General features: G+C 39.0%; 1 protein-coding gene across 1 annotated transcript in view; it reads left to right on the top strand.

The window, feature by feature from the left end:
• Nucleotides 1-18,667, top strand: part of CACHD1 (cache domain containing 1) — a 112,828-nt gene that overhangs the window by 60,682 nt on the left and 33,479 nt on the right. The window contains exons 4-7 of the mRNA XM_076340005.1: nucleotides 4,063-4,169; nucleotides 14,069-14,195; nucleotides 16,361-16,505; nucleotides 18,170-18,386. Of these exons, the coding sequence (XP_076196120.1) occupies nucleotides 4,063-4,169; nucleotides 14,069-14,195; nucleotides 16,361-16,505; nucleotides 18,170-18,386 (596 nt within the window). The remainder of the gene's footprint in view (nucleotides 1-4,062; nucleotides 4,170-14,068; nucleotides 14,196-16,360; nucleotides 16,506-18,169; nucleotides 18,387-18,667) is intronic.

Genomic DNA, 18,667 nt, shown 5'->3' with positions numbered 1-18,667 from the left:
AGGAAGATTCCAGATGATTTTGAATTAAACCCCAGCGTTTACTGCCTGTGTTCTGAGACATGAATAATGTTAGTTGCTAACAAGGTATCCTGTTGCCATCACTAATAGATTTTGATGGGAGCACTGGGACAATTAGCCAACATCCTGAAAAGTCATTATTTTTCCCTAAGAGTTTATTCTTTAGTATTCCTTGGAAATATTTCTTTAGCATGGAGATGTTTAATTTGCAGCCTCTAGCTCTTCTCCGTCTGGTTTTGCCCAAAGATAAACACGCTTTCTGTGAAACCCATCCTTCATCAATCGATCTTAGTCCTGAGATTCTTTAGCCAACAAAAAAATCAACAACGTTTTTGCTTGCTTGGTAGGAGCTGTAATTTTTTGAAGTGGTTATATTTTAATGGGGATAGGAAAAGCCACAGCCTTGATCCGAGAACTATGTTCCTGTGAAATGTCAAGCCTTTTCCTCAATGGAGAGGACTTTGGGGAGTTTTCAGAGAGCAGGTTGCCAATAATTTCGACAGGTAGCTCCCGGCAGAGTGGGTGAGCCCATGCAGAGCTCCACGCCATCACGGTTTGGCTGCTTTCGGTGTCTGACATAGATCAGAAAGGGATGCTTACAACCTGATGGTGGGGGAGTCTGATCAAGAGGGCAGGAGACCTTTCTGTCTGTCCGTCCGTTTCTCTCTCTCTCTTCCTCGCCATGAAGAGCGAGGATAATGCAGAAGATCATCAAAAGCTCTTTGCCTCTATCTGAGTCTTGAATCAAAACACCAGCGCTGATGGAGTGCTGTTGATCATGCTGTTTTGTGTAAAATACCAAAAGCACCGAACATCTGCGTCCAATAAGGAATCCACAGTACTTTTTGTAGAGCAAGGAATTTAGCTGCCTGTTCTTGTTCCCACTGTATACAGTATTTTTCACTTTGCTCATCACTGAGTGGTTTTGATGTGTTGAGCAGCTGCCACAATTAAAGATGTTTCTCCAGTGATGAGCAAGTTCATAATTGTCTGTGTTAGGTGGGGACGGAGGAGGGCAAGTGGAGTTAAATGTTTGTGTTTATGTCAGGTAACCTGACTGTGTCAAAAGACTGAGGTATGTAAAATATTTGTAAAGAGATGAGAGAGAGAATTTGTGTACAGACTGCTCTGTGACTCCCTGATGTAAAAACTTGCACTCTCCATGTACATTTGCATCTATATGGTAGGAGGTTTGCAACTTAAAAATACTTTTTTTTCCCCAGTATTGATATATGTATATTAAAAATATTGACCAAAATTGATAGAGCCATGTTTAAACTGCATTTATTCTACATAATTTTTAAAGTGTATGGGGGGCAGTTAATTACTTCCAAATATATGTGACTTCCCCCCCCTTAAGTCTACGTTTGAAAAGGGATAAAAAATGTTGGTACCTCAGTAACTCTAACTGTTCACTGGTAGTTTCATTCATCTCCTTTAAGAATAGCGGTTAGTTTAAGATGCATGTAGTGTTTATGGATCTAGATTAAACTAATTTTAAAGCATGCCAGTTTAAGGAGACGTTGTTTTCACTGCTATTTCTTGGTGGCAGTGAAGATATTAAAATTAAGCAGTAATCAATCATGATCACTTTTTGCATATTTAAAAATTCAATTTGATTAGAGCTTCTTCAAACAGAGCCTCTAGTCTGATGAGCTCTCGCTATGTAAAATGAGACTTCTTGTGACTCTACAAGAATCATAAAATTTAATCCGATGTTAAGACCAAAGAAGTCAGTGCCTGAGGTTTTGTTATGCATTTATATAAAAGACTATTTTACTTATTTGTAATTCAGAAAGTCATTAAGGAGTTTAATGTAAGTTCTCAGGAAATTACTCCTATACTTGAAAGGCAAATTTCTAAACTTGTGAGAAGGCTATGCTATACTCTTCACCAATTACAGAAGTTAACCTCTGCTTTAAGCAACAACAACAAAAAAAATCAGCCCAACCTTAAATATGGTTATACTGGCATGAATCATGAACAAAAGGCAAACTCGTGGCCTGTGTATGCAACAGCAGTGCTGCTCACAGTGAGCTCCAGCGCTCCTCTCAGGAGCGTTTGTCTGGTTTTGTAATGCTAAAATTTCTGAAAGTGGATCCAGTCGCTTGCAGAAGTGATGGTCTTAAGCCTACTAACAAATATTTTTCTTATCCTTAGTTAGTTTTCACAGATCTCTTCTAAGTCATAAAAGGTTCTCTACATAAAAGGTTCTCCGGCATCCCCTGTGCCAAGGACCCCATAAATAGAGAGATGGAGGCTTTCGGCAAATCCTGCATCTGGCTGGCTTGGGGCAGCTGCAGCTACCTCCCCGTAGGATGAAATTATTTTGAATTGGGCTGAAAGAAAATATATTGGATTAGGAGAGTTTTAGCTTGCTTAAAGAGACTTGCTTCCTGTGGTCATAACTTGAAATTTCCTTGTGGTAACTAATTCCATCTGCGTGTGGTTTTTGTTTCTGCTAATTGTTGTTTTAAGGGGATGATTTAGAACTGCATTGTTTTATTGTCTGTTTGTGTCTACGAATCCCAGCCCTTACAGCAAGCACTCTGTAAGGACAGAACCAGAAAATCAGCGTCTTTCCATTCTTACTGGGCACCATATTTGTTGAAGTAGTTGTAATTTACTGGATTTCAAGTTCTTAAAATCTTCAACCAGAAGAATGGTACTTGTTTTTCATACCACTTCTGCTTGCAGTATTTTGGGCCTCCACTATGTGATAGCATATGTATGTGGGTGTGTTGGTATGTGTACATATATGTGTGTGTATGAAAAAAATGTAACATCAGTTTAAGCAATTAAGTGCAGTTGACAATAAGCAACTAAATAAAGAACCTTAAGCACAAATATAATGTGCATTGAGCTAAATGGAAAGCATTAGAATGGCACTGGGTGAGTGGTATATAGATGTAAGCCAGTGATTGATGTGCCGTTAATATTAAGTTGGTCAGTATCTTTTGATGTAGCTGTTTTTTGTGTAATTTGCTGTTTTAGTCTTGACAGTATTGAACAAAACCCTAGTCTGCCCAGTTTCTCTCCAAGACTTGTTTCCTATCAGCTTTCATGCCAGAAAGGCTAGTTAAGGCTCTTTGTCCAGAATGGGATGTTAGACCTCACTTGCAGTTTGTTGTAATTTCTTAGGAATAGGTTGATGGTAGAAAAATTCTTTGATAGGAAGTAAATAGGTTTTTGAAGCAGTAGAATAACCAGCCCGTAAGTCAAATGTCATCAAAATGTTCAAGGTCACAAAAATGTTAATAAATAAAATTGGCCTATGTAAATGATACAAAACTGCATTTAAGTCCTTGAAAGCTTCAGAAGTGTTTCCGGTTATTTATAACCCTTTAAAAAACCCTTTTTATTTAAATTTTAAGGCATTGGTTTAATTATATTTTATCATCATTAGAACTATGCACTAAAATACTTTTTGCATTAGAGTTATGAATCTATTTGAATTATTTAACCTAACCAAAATGTAACAAAACTTCAGACTGTCAAGTTCCTTCTGCTAGTTGCAATGTAAATCCTCAAGTTTTGGTACAGAAAACAAGTTTACAATTGCTCTATTAGATCATTTTTGTAAAGACATAAAGAGGAAATCTTCTTCATGCAAGACACTTGGAATAATTTTTTTAAAAGTGAAAGACGAAACAATAGTACTGGTGAAAGAAAAAGTTTGGTTCAACAACAGGAGGAGACACTTTCTGATGGCGTGCCTGGATGCCACATTTCCCAAGCTGGAACCTCTACTGTTTAAATCTAGATGAAAGAGTACACTCTCTTATGATCCTGTCTTTCAAGGAATATTGTGGAGGAAAATGCAACATATCATTTTAGAGAGCAGATGCAATCCAGCCGTGATGAGCTTATCCCTGCTAGTTTTGGGTTTCACAATTTTTTCTGGACCCTTAAAATATGTATAATGCTGGAGTTTCCAGAATGATTATTTTTCATTGAAATTTCAAAAATATACGTTTCCATTGTAAATGCTGTGTAGGTTTAATAGATAATGTTAGATTGCTAATCCTGTTGTTGTCATTTCAGATTTGATGGAAATTTTAACACCAACGTTTCTAGAACTATTAGCTGTGATAGACTGTCTACCACCGTCAATAGCAGAGCCTTCAATCCTGGACGTGACTTAAATTCTGGTAAGTAGTATAGTTTTAGGTTTTTTCCTTCTGTTGTAGGGTTGGTTTTTTTCCATTAGACTTTAACATTTCCTTGGCATAGAGAATTAGCATTGATTGCCATAGCAACAAGCTTTTATTTCTCCTTGAAACTGTCACACTGCTCTTAATTTGAGATTTCATGATTGAAAGATGATACCTAAAGTAATGCCCTTAGACTAAGTACTTTATAAAAATGTCATGAAGATTTTATTCCAGCCTACCATGAATAATTTTGTTGTGGTTTATGCAATTTTTATTTCTTTTTTTTTTTTTTTTTTTTTCCCAAGGCACTTTCCTTCCTAGGCCTGCCTGCTTTGGCATCAGTAGTGTCAGCTACTGAAGGGGCCATGCAAAGAAGTTTCTGTGATCTTCTTAACTGAGTTCAGCTAATGTGAGGCTGTGTTCGCAGCGATATGCAAAACCTACAAAATATAAGGACATCCTAAAATATTTCCTTTCTTTGTCTTGTCAGGGCATTTCCATCTTGACAGTCAGTGCATTTGCTTGACACACTTAAAGAGCTAGAAATATGCTTAGAACCAAAATACATATGACTTATCCCTGAAAAATTCAGCTTTTGGTCCTCCAGTGCAGCAAGGTTTTCTTTTTTTGCATCCTAGTCAACTTTGAATTAATACATGGATTTCAGGGTTTTTTAGTCATAGTTTTGTCCAGCTGTTCCATCTTACTTTTCAACATTTTACGATGCCTTAGTGTTGTAAATTGGACAACATTATAGACTTTGGTTATGGATTTCATTTAGCGTAAGTTTTGGGGGGGGTTGTTTGTTGTTTTGTTTTGTTTTTTTTTTAAATGGACAAGTAATGCAGATTTGAGAGATTTTTTTATTTATTTTAATTTTCATGTGTCTTTTGGAATAAAATACTGATTTATTTTTAACTTGACTGATGAAGTGGCAGACCTGCGATTCCACCCTCACCATCCACAGAGCATTTGCATATCTTGCATCAAATAGGATGAAAGAACCCCAAATTTCTCTCTAGCCTCTCTTACTGTGTCCCTTCCTATAGCTTTGCTTTCTGGATTTCTAATGAAATCTAAAAAGAAAAAGTAAAAACTAAAAGCAAAACGAACAGTCCCCATAAGTTCCTTTCCATGCCATCCACTGTATACCACATCTTGAATGCAGGTGCTGGCCAGACAAGCTAATTTCCTGACATACGTCTCATCACCATAATTGGTGTAGTGTTTTCCATCCTAAAGATAGGCAGTCTTTGTTCACTTACTATGATTCGCTGGGCTTTGTTTTACTCATAAGCTATCTCTTTATTAAAAAAACAAAACAAGCAAACAACTTACTCTTATTAAAGGAATGTTTAAAATCCCATGCAGTTCTTGATTAATCAAAATAATTTTTGAAAGCAAGTTTTCAAGCACTGTTACAAAAGCAAAGCACTGAATGAATCACTTAATATTTTTTATTTAAGTAAAAAACCCACTTTTTCTACTGCAGAAGATGGATGTAAAAGAAGTATTAAAGAAATATTCCTTCTTCTTGAGTGGTGGAAAACAAATAAGCTATAGTTTCCCTTAAACATTTTTTAAATTTCTGGTTTGAATTCTCACAGAAACAAAGTGAGCACATGTTCAAGCTTCTTGCTGTCCTGGCTCAACAGTAAGACTTGAGTGCCTCCTCTTCCCTTGCCTCCGGCTTGAAAGCTTCCCGATGAAAGGGGTATCTTCAAAAAATGGCATTGGCAGAAAAGGGCAGCAGAAGAGAAGAGGGAATTGGAGTGATAGTAAGAACAGGGAAGTGCTTCAGGGTTTATTGACAGCAGACTCTGCTCCGGCTTTCCTGTTAGCAGCTCTCAGAAACACAGCCTTTGGGGGGAGTTTTTTTATTAGTGTGAAAACGCCTGTAAGAGAGAAGTGGAATGGAAAGAGTGGATTGATGCAGAAAAATGAGATGGAAACAGGTTTATTTGAGAAACAAAAGTTGATACTGGGTACACACCTAGTGAAATAAGTTTTCTGTAGGTGAGCTACAAGATATACCCTTAGTCCTCGCCTCCTTGTGCAAAGGTGTTTGGAAGACTGAGAGATGGTGGTTCCCACCTTCCCTTTCCTGGTCCTCAGTTGAGAACATCTAAACCATGTGAGCTCTACCACCCCGGCCACAGAACAGGACGCTGGTGTGGCTTCAGGGAAGGGTTGCTGTCAGCAGGGTCGAGCAGAATAATGCTGGTGTGGAGGTGGACATCGCCCACGTCCAAAGCAGTGTCCCCTGTATCGCTGCAGAAATATTTGGGTTTTGGAATAAACTGGATGTGGGAAGGTTTAGGGGCAGGAGGCTGGGTGTTTGTTTTGCGGGTGGAGGGTATTGTGTTGATGGTATCTGTAAGCTCTCGCTTATGTAGTCGTGGGCCACGACCTGTTGTGCCAAAAAAGCAGTCTCTGCCCAAAGGAGTTCATGGTCTAAGACAATAGTTGGCTTGAGACAGACTGGGGATATAAACAGACTGGGAAGCAGTTTTGGTCAGAAGGACAGAGTTCTGTCAGTGCACCAGCATCCTTACAGCTGTGAAGATGGCTGTCAGGTTAGGAATGGTTTTTAAAAGTACTTACTTAGTGTCCTCTGTCTCTCGAAACTCTTAATTTTTTTCTTATTTCTGCGGTGACCTAGTTCTGTGAAACCACTTGCCTTAGAGGATACACTTTGTCTGCACAGGAGCTGTTTCTGAATAAATCTATATGTGTGTATTCATTACTCTAAACTAAAACCACCTTTGAAAGAGGATGAAGATCAAACAAGAAAACAGTTTCTCTAATCTCATATTTTTCTTACTTCTCCTGTAAGTGTCCTCACGTAGAGCTACCGAGGAATATCTGTTGCACTTTGGATTCAGACTCTACCTCAGCCTGAATTATTTTTCTGCTCTAAAAAGCCTAAGAGTTGTTGGTACATCTGGGTATTTTGATTGTGTTTTTTCTCTCCTGCCTTGCTTTGCTTGTTTAGACTTAAAGACAGGATGGGAAGTCACGGCTTCCCAAAAATCACGTCATACCGTCTTTCCCACTGGATGCAGTGTGATGGGGAGGACCCCAAGTGCATCAGCCTCCTAGAGAAAGGGTTTAAAAGCCCTCTGCTCCTTCAGCCCAGAAACAGGACCTCCCGTACTCTTCTCTAGTTTGCCCACAGTTTCCAAAACCAGCCTGGCCTGTCCATCAACCAGGTTGTCTTCCCGAATGGGTTGGTCATTTCATTCTTAATGTAAAAAAAAATTCCCATGAGTATCTCTTTTCTAGCATGAGTTTTGCAGTTTAAATAATCCGACCTATAAAAAGCTCTCGGCAAAACATAAATTTAAGCTCTGCTGTGTTCGGCATCGATCTCAATTCTTTAAATGTTAATCTTGGCCTGCTCTGTGCACAGCGTAAGAAAGTGGGATCAGAGTGGCGAAGTTGTAGGTGTTGGAAGGGAATGGAATTTGCACCACAGACTCCGGGCAAGCCACAGGAGCAGAGCCTGGGAGAGCCCTCGGTGCAGACAACAATCTCAGCTTCTAGTCTGAACAATGTGTTAAGAAGGGTAAGTGTAGCTCATGAAACTTTCAAAAATAAAGAATTTTTTTTGCAGTTTTCTATTGGATTTTTATAATATAAAGAGAAAATAAACAATCTTGGGGAAGGAAAGAAGAAGAAAGAAATAGATGTATGTGTCTCTCTTCTCAACCCTTAAAAAATAATGCTTTTGCCACTTTTTTTTTCTTGATATTAGGTGACATTTCTTTTTTAATGTCGTGAAAAGGTTTTGCTTTATCTTGAGTTTTCCATTTGGATTGCTTTTGGCCATTACTACAAAATAGATAAAGAGAGAGTCTTTATTCTTCAGATGGAATCACAGGCTTCAGTTAGTTAGATGAAGAGATCTGTCCTCACTGGTATGAATAGTCCTTTATTTATTAGACGACAAAATCTTACCCAGAGCCAGTGCATTATGTTATCAGATTCCTTCGGTTTTTTTCTTTTTGAATAAACAAGGAACCAGTAAATCTTTCTCCTTCTCATCCTTCAAAGCGCCGAAATTTCTTTCAAGTCAGGCATTTTTAGCAGAGTACTCTTCCCTGGCAATATGCAGAGATGGTGCCAAGTCAGTCAATAAATTTTGTCTGTGCCTTATTCGAGGTGTTGATCATTTAAAACGTGGAGTGCCTTGGTCATGTTCCTTACATTGCTATACTTTTAACTGATAGCTCGGGTGAGTTAAAATAGTTGGGAAGTATTTGAGCAGATGAGCTAATACCCGGCCCCCCTCCAAATCCTTCTAATCAAAGAAGCTGGGCTCATTCCTTAAAATGAAAGGTTTTTTACTTCTTTGCCCTTCAGAGTCAAAAGAGCTCCCAGTGAGTGAGCTGGGCTCCATCCTGGCTCATGCCATCAGCAGAATTTTAATTGGGTTTGAGCTGCAGAGCCTTTTATTTCTGGTGAAAACACGTGACCCATAATATAGTTTGACTCAAAATCCTGGATCAGATTTGTAGGTCTGGAGAGTTAGACAATGTCTTTACTTGTAAAATAAACATATTTTCTTTCTGCTGCTGTTTCTGGGGAACACTAAAGTGTCTTCATGATGGTTATTTTTAATGGAGGTACTTGTCAGAGAAGAACTGCAGTATGTAGAAAATTAAACTTTTTTTGCTGGGTGAGAACCGTGACGTCTGCAGCTCAATAAATGTAATGCTAAAGAGGAGGACTGTAAGAAACTCTTTTATAATGAGCAATTATGTTCAGTAGTTCCTTTTTTTTTTTCCCACTGACTGTTTGTGCTGTTCTTTGAAGATTAATTAGTTAATGATTTGACTATGCTTTGAAGATGTAAAGTGGTATCTAGAAGTGCTAAGTGTTATCATATCGCATTCCCTTTGAAGTTTTATAAACTATCACATAGGGCTTGCTTTCTAAAAGTCCTTTTTGCCTTGTGAGATATTTATAATTAGAGAGAATGATCATTTCAAATACTCTCATGTTAATACTTTCCAACTTTTTCTGTCTGCAGCTGAATTTGGGGTCAGATAGTGCTGCATTGTAAGTGGAGGGAAAAGAGGTTTCGGAGTGACTTGGCAATGCTAGCTCATGGGCAGCTCCCAGTTGGCCATTTATATCCCCAGTCTGTGCCTGGAATTAAGGGATACCACTAAGATTTCTGCATGTATAAGACTTGAACTCTTAGCTTCCTCCAAGTAGCATCATATCAAGGCTAGATCTTTATTTAATGGTGATGTTCATTTTAGAAAGGCAAAATCTTTACATGTACTCAGTAATGCAAAGTACTTTGTGATTTGTGTTAGAACAGGGAGATGGGTACCTTCTTGTACTTAGAAAAATGACTTGAACCTGACCAGAAAATGAAAAGTAAATTGCTTTTGAGTTAAAATGGGAACCACAGGTCTTGGTCAAGCATACGGATGCCTAGAAAGTGAGTACCAGTGAGATGCCCTGCACACATTTCTGCTAGTGCTGTCAGGGGTGTAGTTTTGTCAAATTTAGCCTTTAGCTATAAGCTAGACAGGCAGCTCACCTTACAGTATGTTTTTTGTTGGGGTCGTCTGATTGTGTAACCTGTCCAGAGGCTGGCTTTGCTGGAAGGAGAAGGTGAGAATAAAGTACAGGCAAGCAACTGAGGGAGTGGAAAGTTTGGGGTAAGTGAGGTTAGGCTAAAAAAGAGCATCTGCTGGGTGTCCTGGCAGGGACCAAGAAACGAGGAAACATCTGCAGGGCGTTCTTACAGCTTTAGCGGATGGAAAATAAAAGTGCATTTAAAGAGAAAAGGTATGTATTTTTCAGCCATGGCTTATCTGCTGGGAGATTGTCTACTGTGGTCAGGAAAAAGCGGGAGGAGGGGGGGAAGGCAAAGAGTTACGATAAAATTGGTAGTCTCTGGGGAAGGCATTATTGAACTAACATACTAGCTGAAAGAAAACATGAGCAGAACTTTGTGAAAAGGAGGAATAGCAGAGAGAGGCACCAAGTCTGTAAGGAGTTTGTTTGAGGTTCAAAAACAATTGTTTTATGGGGACAACGAATACTTTTAAATCCAGATACTCCTATGGGGAAATAAATACAAATCATGGCCTTGTGGAAATGAGAAGTTTATCTTTAATATAGCAATGATTAAAAAGAAAACCCTTTTAATTGTAAACTCCTTTATTTTAATGCTGTTGGTGAAATTAAACTGGACAAGTTATTTCATCCAGGCTTTAACTGAGTGTTCACGTCTGATTTGAAAAGACATTTTTCAAGTTCTGTAACCCATATAAAAAACTTAAATACAGAAATTCAGCCTTTTTATACAAAACATTTGCCATACTTCACACCCAGAACTATGAAATCCTGGTGGCTAGACATAAAAAGAAGGATTTAAATGTTTGATACTCTCTTCTCCTTCCCTGCCTGCGAGGCAGTGCAATCACGTGAAGCAGCAGTTCAGCAGTAGTAGTGGTGTGCCTGGACTTTGATGACCTTATTTATGTCAAAGTGTAATTGTATTAGCTTTTTCCAAGTTTTTTGTATTGCAGTAGAATGGATAATGTTGATTGTCATACACTGCTGAAAGACAGTGTTGTTTAAAAAAAAAATTTAAGTAGTTATGATTTTTTTTTTTTTTTTCCTTCCAAGGTTTTGATACTTTTAAAGGATTTTTTTCCAGGCTTCTCTCTGCAGCTTAATAAAGGGTTATCAGATACTTTCCTGGATTCCCACAGCTGTGGCCGTGCAACATGCTCCTACGCAGGAGAGCTTGTGTGGGCTGTGAGCACCGGTGCTGCACCTTCTCTGAAGGGTCAGGCTGCCAAACCCTCAGTGAGTTCAGAAATGAATCTGGGTTTTACCAGACAAGATTTCAGAGAGGAAAAGAGGATGGGTGCTTTGAAGGGGGATGAGGAGAGGAATTTCTGGTAGTCCTAGCTATAAAAGCTAGAAACTCTGTGGGGTTAGGTTTATTTTGTTTTTAATTAAAACTTACTTTCGCCTAAAGTTTTCCGTGGTGCCTAAATTTGGCAATATTAAAATTTCACATTGCTTTGTGTCCCTGCTACACAGGGACACAGAAACCATTGTCCATGACCAAAGAAACCTGCTCTTTGTACAAATCAGAAATGGCGCTGCTAAATTGGTATCATATCAGGTGTAAAACCAAAACAAGGACTTAAGAGAAATTGAGGGGGAACTTGAGTGAAACAAACAAAAGTTTCTTTGAAAGTGTGAAAATTCCTGAGAAAAAGATTCCTGCTCCCAAGAGTATAACCAGGTTGATTTTACCTATGCACAGAGGAGAGGGAGATGCAAGCTTTGACATCCTTGTTGGGGTTGAATTGGTATTTTTTGGAGAAGGATAAGAAAGTGAGAGGTGTGAACAGAGTGTAGTTCTGGTCCCCGACTCGGTCATTAACGCACTGGGAAAACCCTCATCAACCGTTTCATGTCTTGCTCTCATTTCTTCCTCGGTCCTCCTCCTCATCTTGTCCAAATTCTTCAAAGCCACAATTGTGCAAAGCTGCATCTTAGTACAGAGTCCAGCAAGGTGCAGCCAGGACTTCTACTGGGACTTCTAGGCACTGTGGAAATGTAAAAAAACCATGGCAAAAGGGGGGATAAAAACCCCCAAGATAGTGGTTTTTACAGGGTATTTATGCTGAGCTGAATGTGGAGAGAACATCGTGGCTGCAGCCAGTCTGGGAAACTTGAGAAAGTGCTAAACTGTTGAGGATGTTGAACTTAAACTGTACTCTACTTGGGTATTTTGTCATAGAATGTCTGGCTAAGGTTTGAAATGTGCCTTGCAGTGATTTCCAACCCAAATATTGGCATATTTGATAATGACTGAGATTTGGGAGATGAAAATGTCTGGCCTATTTTCAGTGTCAATCCTAAGGGAAATACCAAAAGTAAATGCTCAGCAAAAGGTGAAGCACTGTAAATCAGAGCTGCCGTCTGCCAGTTCTGGCAAGTTTTATAATCAAAGAACATGAAAGGAGAAATGGCAAGAAAATACTTTTTTTTTTTTTAAATGCATTTTAAGCTGATATGATCCATTTATTAAGTAAAAACTAAAGAATTCAAATACTCAAGTTTTTATTTTCAGTTTGCTGCAAGCAGAGATGGTGATTTGCCCCAAGTGGAATATAATCCTGTTACTGCTGTGGTGATGCGAGGGTTTGTGCCTCCCATGCTAATGACTTTCCGTTCCCTCTCTCCTGGGATCGTTTTTCCTCTTGCTTTAAGGGACCCAGCAAGCCTACGGCTGCCTAATGTTACTGGTGTGGCAAAGCTGGCAAATGCATGGGATGGGCACTGATCCCTTCATCTCGCCAGGCTTGCAGGGAGAGCAGTCGAGGTGCACACGCTGGGTTGCAGCTAGGACGTTTCCATTGCACTATGAGGCAGAAATCCCAATGCTGCCTCTGCCTCGGGTGATTCAAACACAATTGTCACAACCTGGGCTCTGAGTGCTTGGGATTTCTGTAATATCCATACATTTGGTTGGTTTAGCTTGGTGTATTAAATATCTTTATAAGTTATTAGTGCAGTCTCGGCCCTGGGCTTGCTGGTTTTGGTGGTGTTTTGTGTTTTTTACTGATGTAGTCAGTTTTGTTACTATCACTAAGCTATATCTTTTGAAAGACTTTTATTGTTAGTGTTAAGTAGTGCTTCCTTAAAGATTATTTTAATAGGAGAGTAAGCACATTTTAAAGAGAATTAATGTGGCCCATAAACTTCAGGAAGGTTTGAGATCTGTACCCTACGGTTATATTCTGAGCTCAGTTCCTGCTTGACTGCACAACTTGGGAACATGTCGTCTACCTTCTTTGTTCTTCACTTTTTGTCCATGCAATGAGTAACTAATAATCACCTGCCACAGAAGACTTTCTGAGAGACTTGGAGGAAAGTTGCGATATAGTTGCTAAGAACTGTTATTATCGTTCTTTCTGAATTTTATGATCTTGAAAATGGGAACCTGGTGGAGATGCTCACAGTGGGGATGGGTGGAACCAGCATGGAGCCACCACCCACCAGGTAGCGCTTTTGTGTGGCCGCAGCATAACTGTTTGAGGGAAGATGCTGTGTTTTCCCTGAAAAGTGGCTATTTCCCCTAACAAGCAATACATGAGGGGCCCACAGCCTTGCTAATGATGGCACAGGGATAATGAGAAACTTGGGGAAATTCCTGAGTCCCAAGAGTGGGAGCTGAACCTATCTACCCTTACACAAACAGGAGAGCACAATGAACAAAGAGGAAAAATGCTTTTTTTTTTTAACCTTTTTGACTATTTCCGTAATGGTGAGTTTTTCCTTGAACCACATTTGCATGTAAAACTATTTTTGCTAAATGTTCATATAGAAATTTTTAAACAGATGTCAGAATAGGTAATGTTAACAGATTGGGTTACAGAGCTGTAAGCAGCAAACCTACTTAATGTTTTGGAGTTATTTCAGTATAAAGAACACATGATTTTTTTTAACATTAGGGTTTTTTCTTTATGAAAACTATGTGGACAATGTGTTTATCATTACATGTAAATGTACGTATGTATACATATTATATATAATTGCTTAATCTCTTCCTTCCTTGCTCCTGCCTTGGCTTCTTGGGTTGCAGCTATACTTCAGAGAATCAGGAATTGTCATCACATATTAAACAAAATCTGTCAAGTCCAGTGTTAAGTTTCCAAAAGACTTTAACTGTTTGCAAATCAGACGTGAAGATCTATCAGTCCTCAAATAGAGCTACTTGTAGTTGGTCTTGGGACTTTGGTTATTATTCTCCAAGCACATATGAGAGAGGCCTTGCATAAACATACCTCCAAGTTTGACCTCCCTTTGTAACTCTTTGTTTTTCGTTTTTCCTCTGTAACCTTCAGTTCTTGCTGATAATCTGAAGTCCAACCCAGGAATTAAATGGCAGTATTTCAGCTCAGAAGAAGGCATTTTCACCGTTTTCCCAGCCCACAAGTTCCGGTGCAAAGGCAGCTATGAACACCGCAGCAGGTATGATTTGTCTCCTTACAATTTAGTGGGCAAAGCACTAAAATTGGATTCTTAAAGCATTGATTTCATTTCAGCGTTACGCTTTGCCAAGATGACAACATTCATGAGTAACTTTAATGGGGTCCCTTGGGTTTTCTTAGGTTTGTTTTTTTAAAGCATGAGTTTTCACTTTTAAGAAACTCAGATGTAAAATAAAATCAGAAACAGGTTCCTTACCTCTCCCAAATAAAATAAGCTGTAAATAGCAGTAACTTGTAAATTGTAGGTCATCCCATAGGCAAAATTTGTCTTGTATTTGACTCATACTTGACCTCCATTAATGAAGTAGTGAACATGTATTCTACTGATTTGGCAGGTGCATCGCTTTGGGGAGGGGGGCGGAAGGGTGAGAGACTGGAAAGAGCATAGGTAGGAGCGTTTTTCCAATCTCTACCCAAGGTTCAAGTGGCGCATTGTGGATAGCAGGGAAGCAGCAATGGTGGAAACTTTCTGTTTCTACTAAAAAAACTGCGGAAAAAAGGATCAAATGGTGACAGGATTTTCCTGCACAGGGGAATATTCCTGTTCTGTAGGCATGAAGCAAAGCAGTTGTAGTGCAGTATTTTTTCCCTAGCTTTTGCTGTCAGTACTGTGGGACTGATAAAGACTCAAAGGTGGAGTGTTCTAAGAAAGTGCAGTGGCTTTAGTATCTCTGGTCACACATTAGCTAATTGTACCAGTTAATCAATCTGGCTAAATTCTACGTAGCTGAGTGTACAGAGACTGAGAAGTGTTTTGGTTACTTGTCAGTGTTGAGCAATCAAATGTTTACAGATGTTATCTTCTATGTGTCATCAAAGCATGAAGCGTCTGGGCTTGATTAAGTTTTCTGTGGTCTTGGAAAGGTGCGGTTTGAAGACGTGAGAGCTGGGGGTACCCCAGTCTTGATCAGAATTTTGACACTAAAACCATTGGTGATTTCATCCAGATCACTTAGTCTTGGTTGCAGTTTCTCCATGGCTAAATAAGGGATATCTTTCTGCTAATATTTACTTCAGAGGGTAGTTTGGATGAATTAATTAGTTAATACTCAAGTGCTTCGAAGATCAAAGGCCCTATTTAAGTTTTAGATATTAATACCAGTGTAGAGCTGCAGGCTGTTTTACAATTACGAACTGATTTGTGCCAGTTGTTTATTGCAGTGGCTTGTCTAAAATCTTCTGCATTTCCTTTACTCTTAATAAGGTTTCTGTGGCTGCCTTTGATATAATAAAATTCAGATCCCAAAACTCACACTTGAGTCTAACTAGTTTTGGGTCTGGACTAAAGAGGGAAGAGAGTCCTGCCTTTTTTTAATTCTTCCTCCTTGCCGAAGACCTTCCTAATTTGTTCCAGGTTGAAACCTTGGCACGAGAGCTTGTGAAATCTTTCACACGTCTCTCACAATATTGAACTGGATCTGAGTACCGCTTCACTGAAAATAGTTTTTTTTTATGTTAGCACAAACAAATACATGGCAGCACCAAGAACCTTCACCAGAGTTAACTCAGATTGGCCATGGGTTTTAAAACTGTGGAGACCCAAGGGGTTGTGGAGCACGACCCATGTGAAATGCATTCCAGGGCACCAGAGAAAACCCTTTCTTGGCCAGAAGCCTTCCCTTATTACAACAAACCAACCACCCTATGCTAATGCAACTCTGCACACTTGCACAGGTTTTTACTTGTCATGTAACCAGCAAATACCCACTATTGCACTTAGTTTTACATGTGAGTAAGGTTCCCGGCACCCAACATTTATCATGAGGCATTTCTTGCTTGTCAACGCTTAATGCAAAACTTGATGTGAGCTGCTGCAAACAGTAATCCCAAACTCTGCTGCTGCATCAGCAAAGTTGTTTATTCCTAGCTGAAAGCAGTTGTTGTGACGGAGGGAGAAGGATCTGACACCTGATTTGGGTTAAAAAATCAGAAAGAGAGCGAAAGCGAGAGCCTCTTCTGTATGTTCAGATTCTCAGCTGGTCTTTCCTAGTAGAAGTTTTCATAAAGGCAAAAATTCCTGTTATAATTCATTGTTTCTTTGTGGGGTGTTTTTGTTTTTAATTCTCAACTGGTTTCACTTGTAAATGTTTTAGTGGAAATTACAAGATGACTCATGACAGTGGTTTGGGTTTTGTTCTTCTTCAGGCCTGTCTATGTTTCTACTGTTCGACCTCAGTCCAAGCATATCGTTGTCATTGTGGACCATGGGGCTTCGGTCACAGACACGCAGCTTCAGATTGCCAAAGATGCTGCTCAGGTTATTCTGAGCTCTATAGATGAACACGATAAGGTAAGTTTTCTCCAAGGAATGAGCATATTTTCATTGGTTTTAACCATGCTCAATGTTTTAAATTTTCATCCAAAGCAGTGTTTTTAACTTGTGGTCCATGGACTCATGGGGATCTGTGGTCTACCTCTAATGGGTGATGAAGACTTGAACTCACTTTTGGAAGCCTGTATTACTGCAGGGGAAACTTTTGGGGATCCACAGGCTGAAAAAAAAAGTGAAAACCACTGATCTAAGGCAAAATCTTGTTTCTGAGTAATGTTTAAAGGCTCCTTCATCTTGGCAGAGACTTTAGGTGATGGTCAGGAGTGTGATACGGTGTGCAAGTAGGAGAACCCTGCTCCGAGCTTGACGACTTCTGAAGTTCTAGATTGCTTTGAATAACTTTACCTTTTGAACAATTTTACCTCTGAGGCTGTCTTTTTTGCTCGTGAAAATGGAAATGATTTATTCTACTGCTATACTGGGGTGAGCTGAAACATAATTAGTGTTTGGAACATTCCCAGACAACCATGATACCAGCAAGGAAAGGCTAAAGCAAAGGGCTGAGAAATCTGGATTTTATTTCTTGCTCTGCCAGAGATACTCTACCGGACAATGAGAAAGTCACTTAACCTGTAATTTTTTTAAGTACAGATTACAACCAGGGCCCCATAAGGTGCTTCTGTAGGACCACAAGCAGTCCCCAGTTTGGTCTTTACTTTCAGTAATTCTCTGTTAGTAGGACCTTGATCATTCTTTCTGCTTGGGTTTTTTGGGTTTTTTTTAATAGGAAGGGAGTTTCAGTCAAATCAAGTTGAAGGACAACATTATAATCTTTGCCTTAAGTCTTCTCATTAATAGTATGGGAAAAACACTTCTAACTTCTGTGCTTTTAGAGAGTTTTAATACAGTATAATAATGCTTATAGTTTAGCAGAATTAATAGTACTTAAATTTAAGTGTCAAAAGTATTTGTCTTAATATAGGCCTATAGTGAAGAAAATATATTTGAAGGCATCTATTACTTGGTCAGTAGCTCAGTGGTTATGAAACCTGTTATACGGGTATATAATTACTGCTTTATTCTATGACTGTCTTGCATCAGTCATAATTTATAATAAAGTATGCCACTCATTTAATAAGACTGGTATGTTATGTGTATATTAATGCAAGTGTTACCACTACATGCCTTAACTTATTTACAGGATAAAAATTGATGGTAGATTTGGCTTGCTTTGACTGAAACATTAAAACAACATAATGCTTTGCCTGTGAAAAGTTCTTAGAGGGGTTGTTGTTGTGGTTTTTTTTTTTTCATTTTCTGTATGCAATCCACTTTTCTATAGGCACTCAAGGCTTTCCTGAAAATGCTGTCTGCTGATTTTGTTTTCAGTTATCTCTAGTTCACTTAGGCTTCTGTCCAGAACAGTGTATTAACTATTATGTACGAGCAGAGTGAAGCTGACTTTGTCTGAGAAACAAAGACTGAAGTCTCTTTTTCTTGAAATCACCATAAGTCTAATCCTTTTCAAATTTGATGGATTTATGCCTCAAGCATTTATTTTTTAACAATTGAATTTTAAATCCACGGAATCTCTTCAGTTGTCTTATCATTGTGTTTTCTATATCGGTGCGTAAAGAATTATAAATGGTAAGGTAATCCAATATAGTTTCTTCTCTTTCAAGATCTCTGTGTTAACCGTGGCAGACACAGTAAGAACCTGCTCGCTGGATCAGTGCTATAAGACGTTTCTGTCTCCTGCCACTAGTGAGACAAAAAGGAAGATGTCCACCTTCGTTAGCAGTATAAAGTCATCTGACAGCCCTACGCAGCATGCAGTGGGATTTCAAAAGGCTTTCCAGTTGATACGAAATACGAACAATGGCACAAAACTCCAAGGAAGTAAGTCTCTTGTTGTGCAATCCTGATTATTTCTGAGGCTTGCAAATGTTTTCTTATTTGAGATTCTCACTTTGACAGACGCCGAAGGATTGTAGTGTCTTGAATATTAAAAAAAAAAAAAGGGGGGGGGAGCACATGTTTTTATTAAGTAGCATTTACTTGGTCTGGAATCTGCATGAGTGACTGTTGAATGTGACCATTCCCTTTTAAGTTATTTCACTTGCTGACTTTCCTTTCTTTTGGCCTATAAGATGAAATTGCAGGATTGGATTGCCTGATAG

This window comes from Aptenodytes patagonicus, chromosome 5, assembly GCF_965638725.1.
Source record: "Aptenodytes patagonicus chromosome 5, bAptPat1.pri.cur, whole genome shotgun sequence".
NCBI lineage: Eukaryota > Metazoa > Chordata > Aves > Sphenisciformes > Spheniscidae > Aptenodytes > Aptenodytes patagonicus.
Note: the sequence above shows the minus strand (reverse complement) of the source record. Positions and strands in the feature narration are given on the sequence as shown.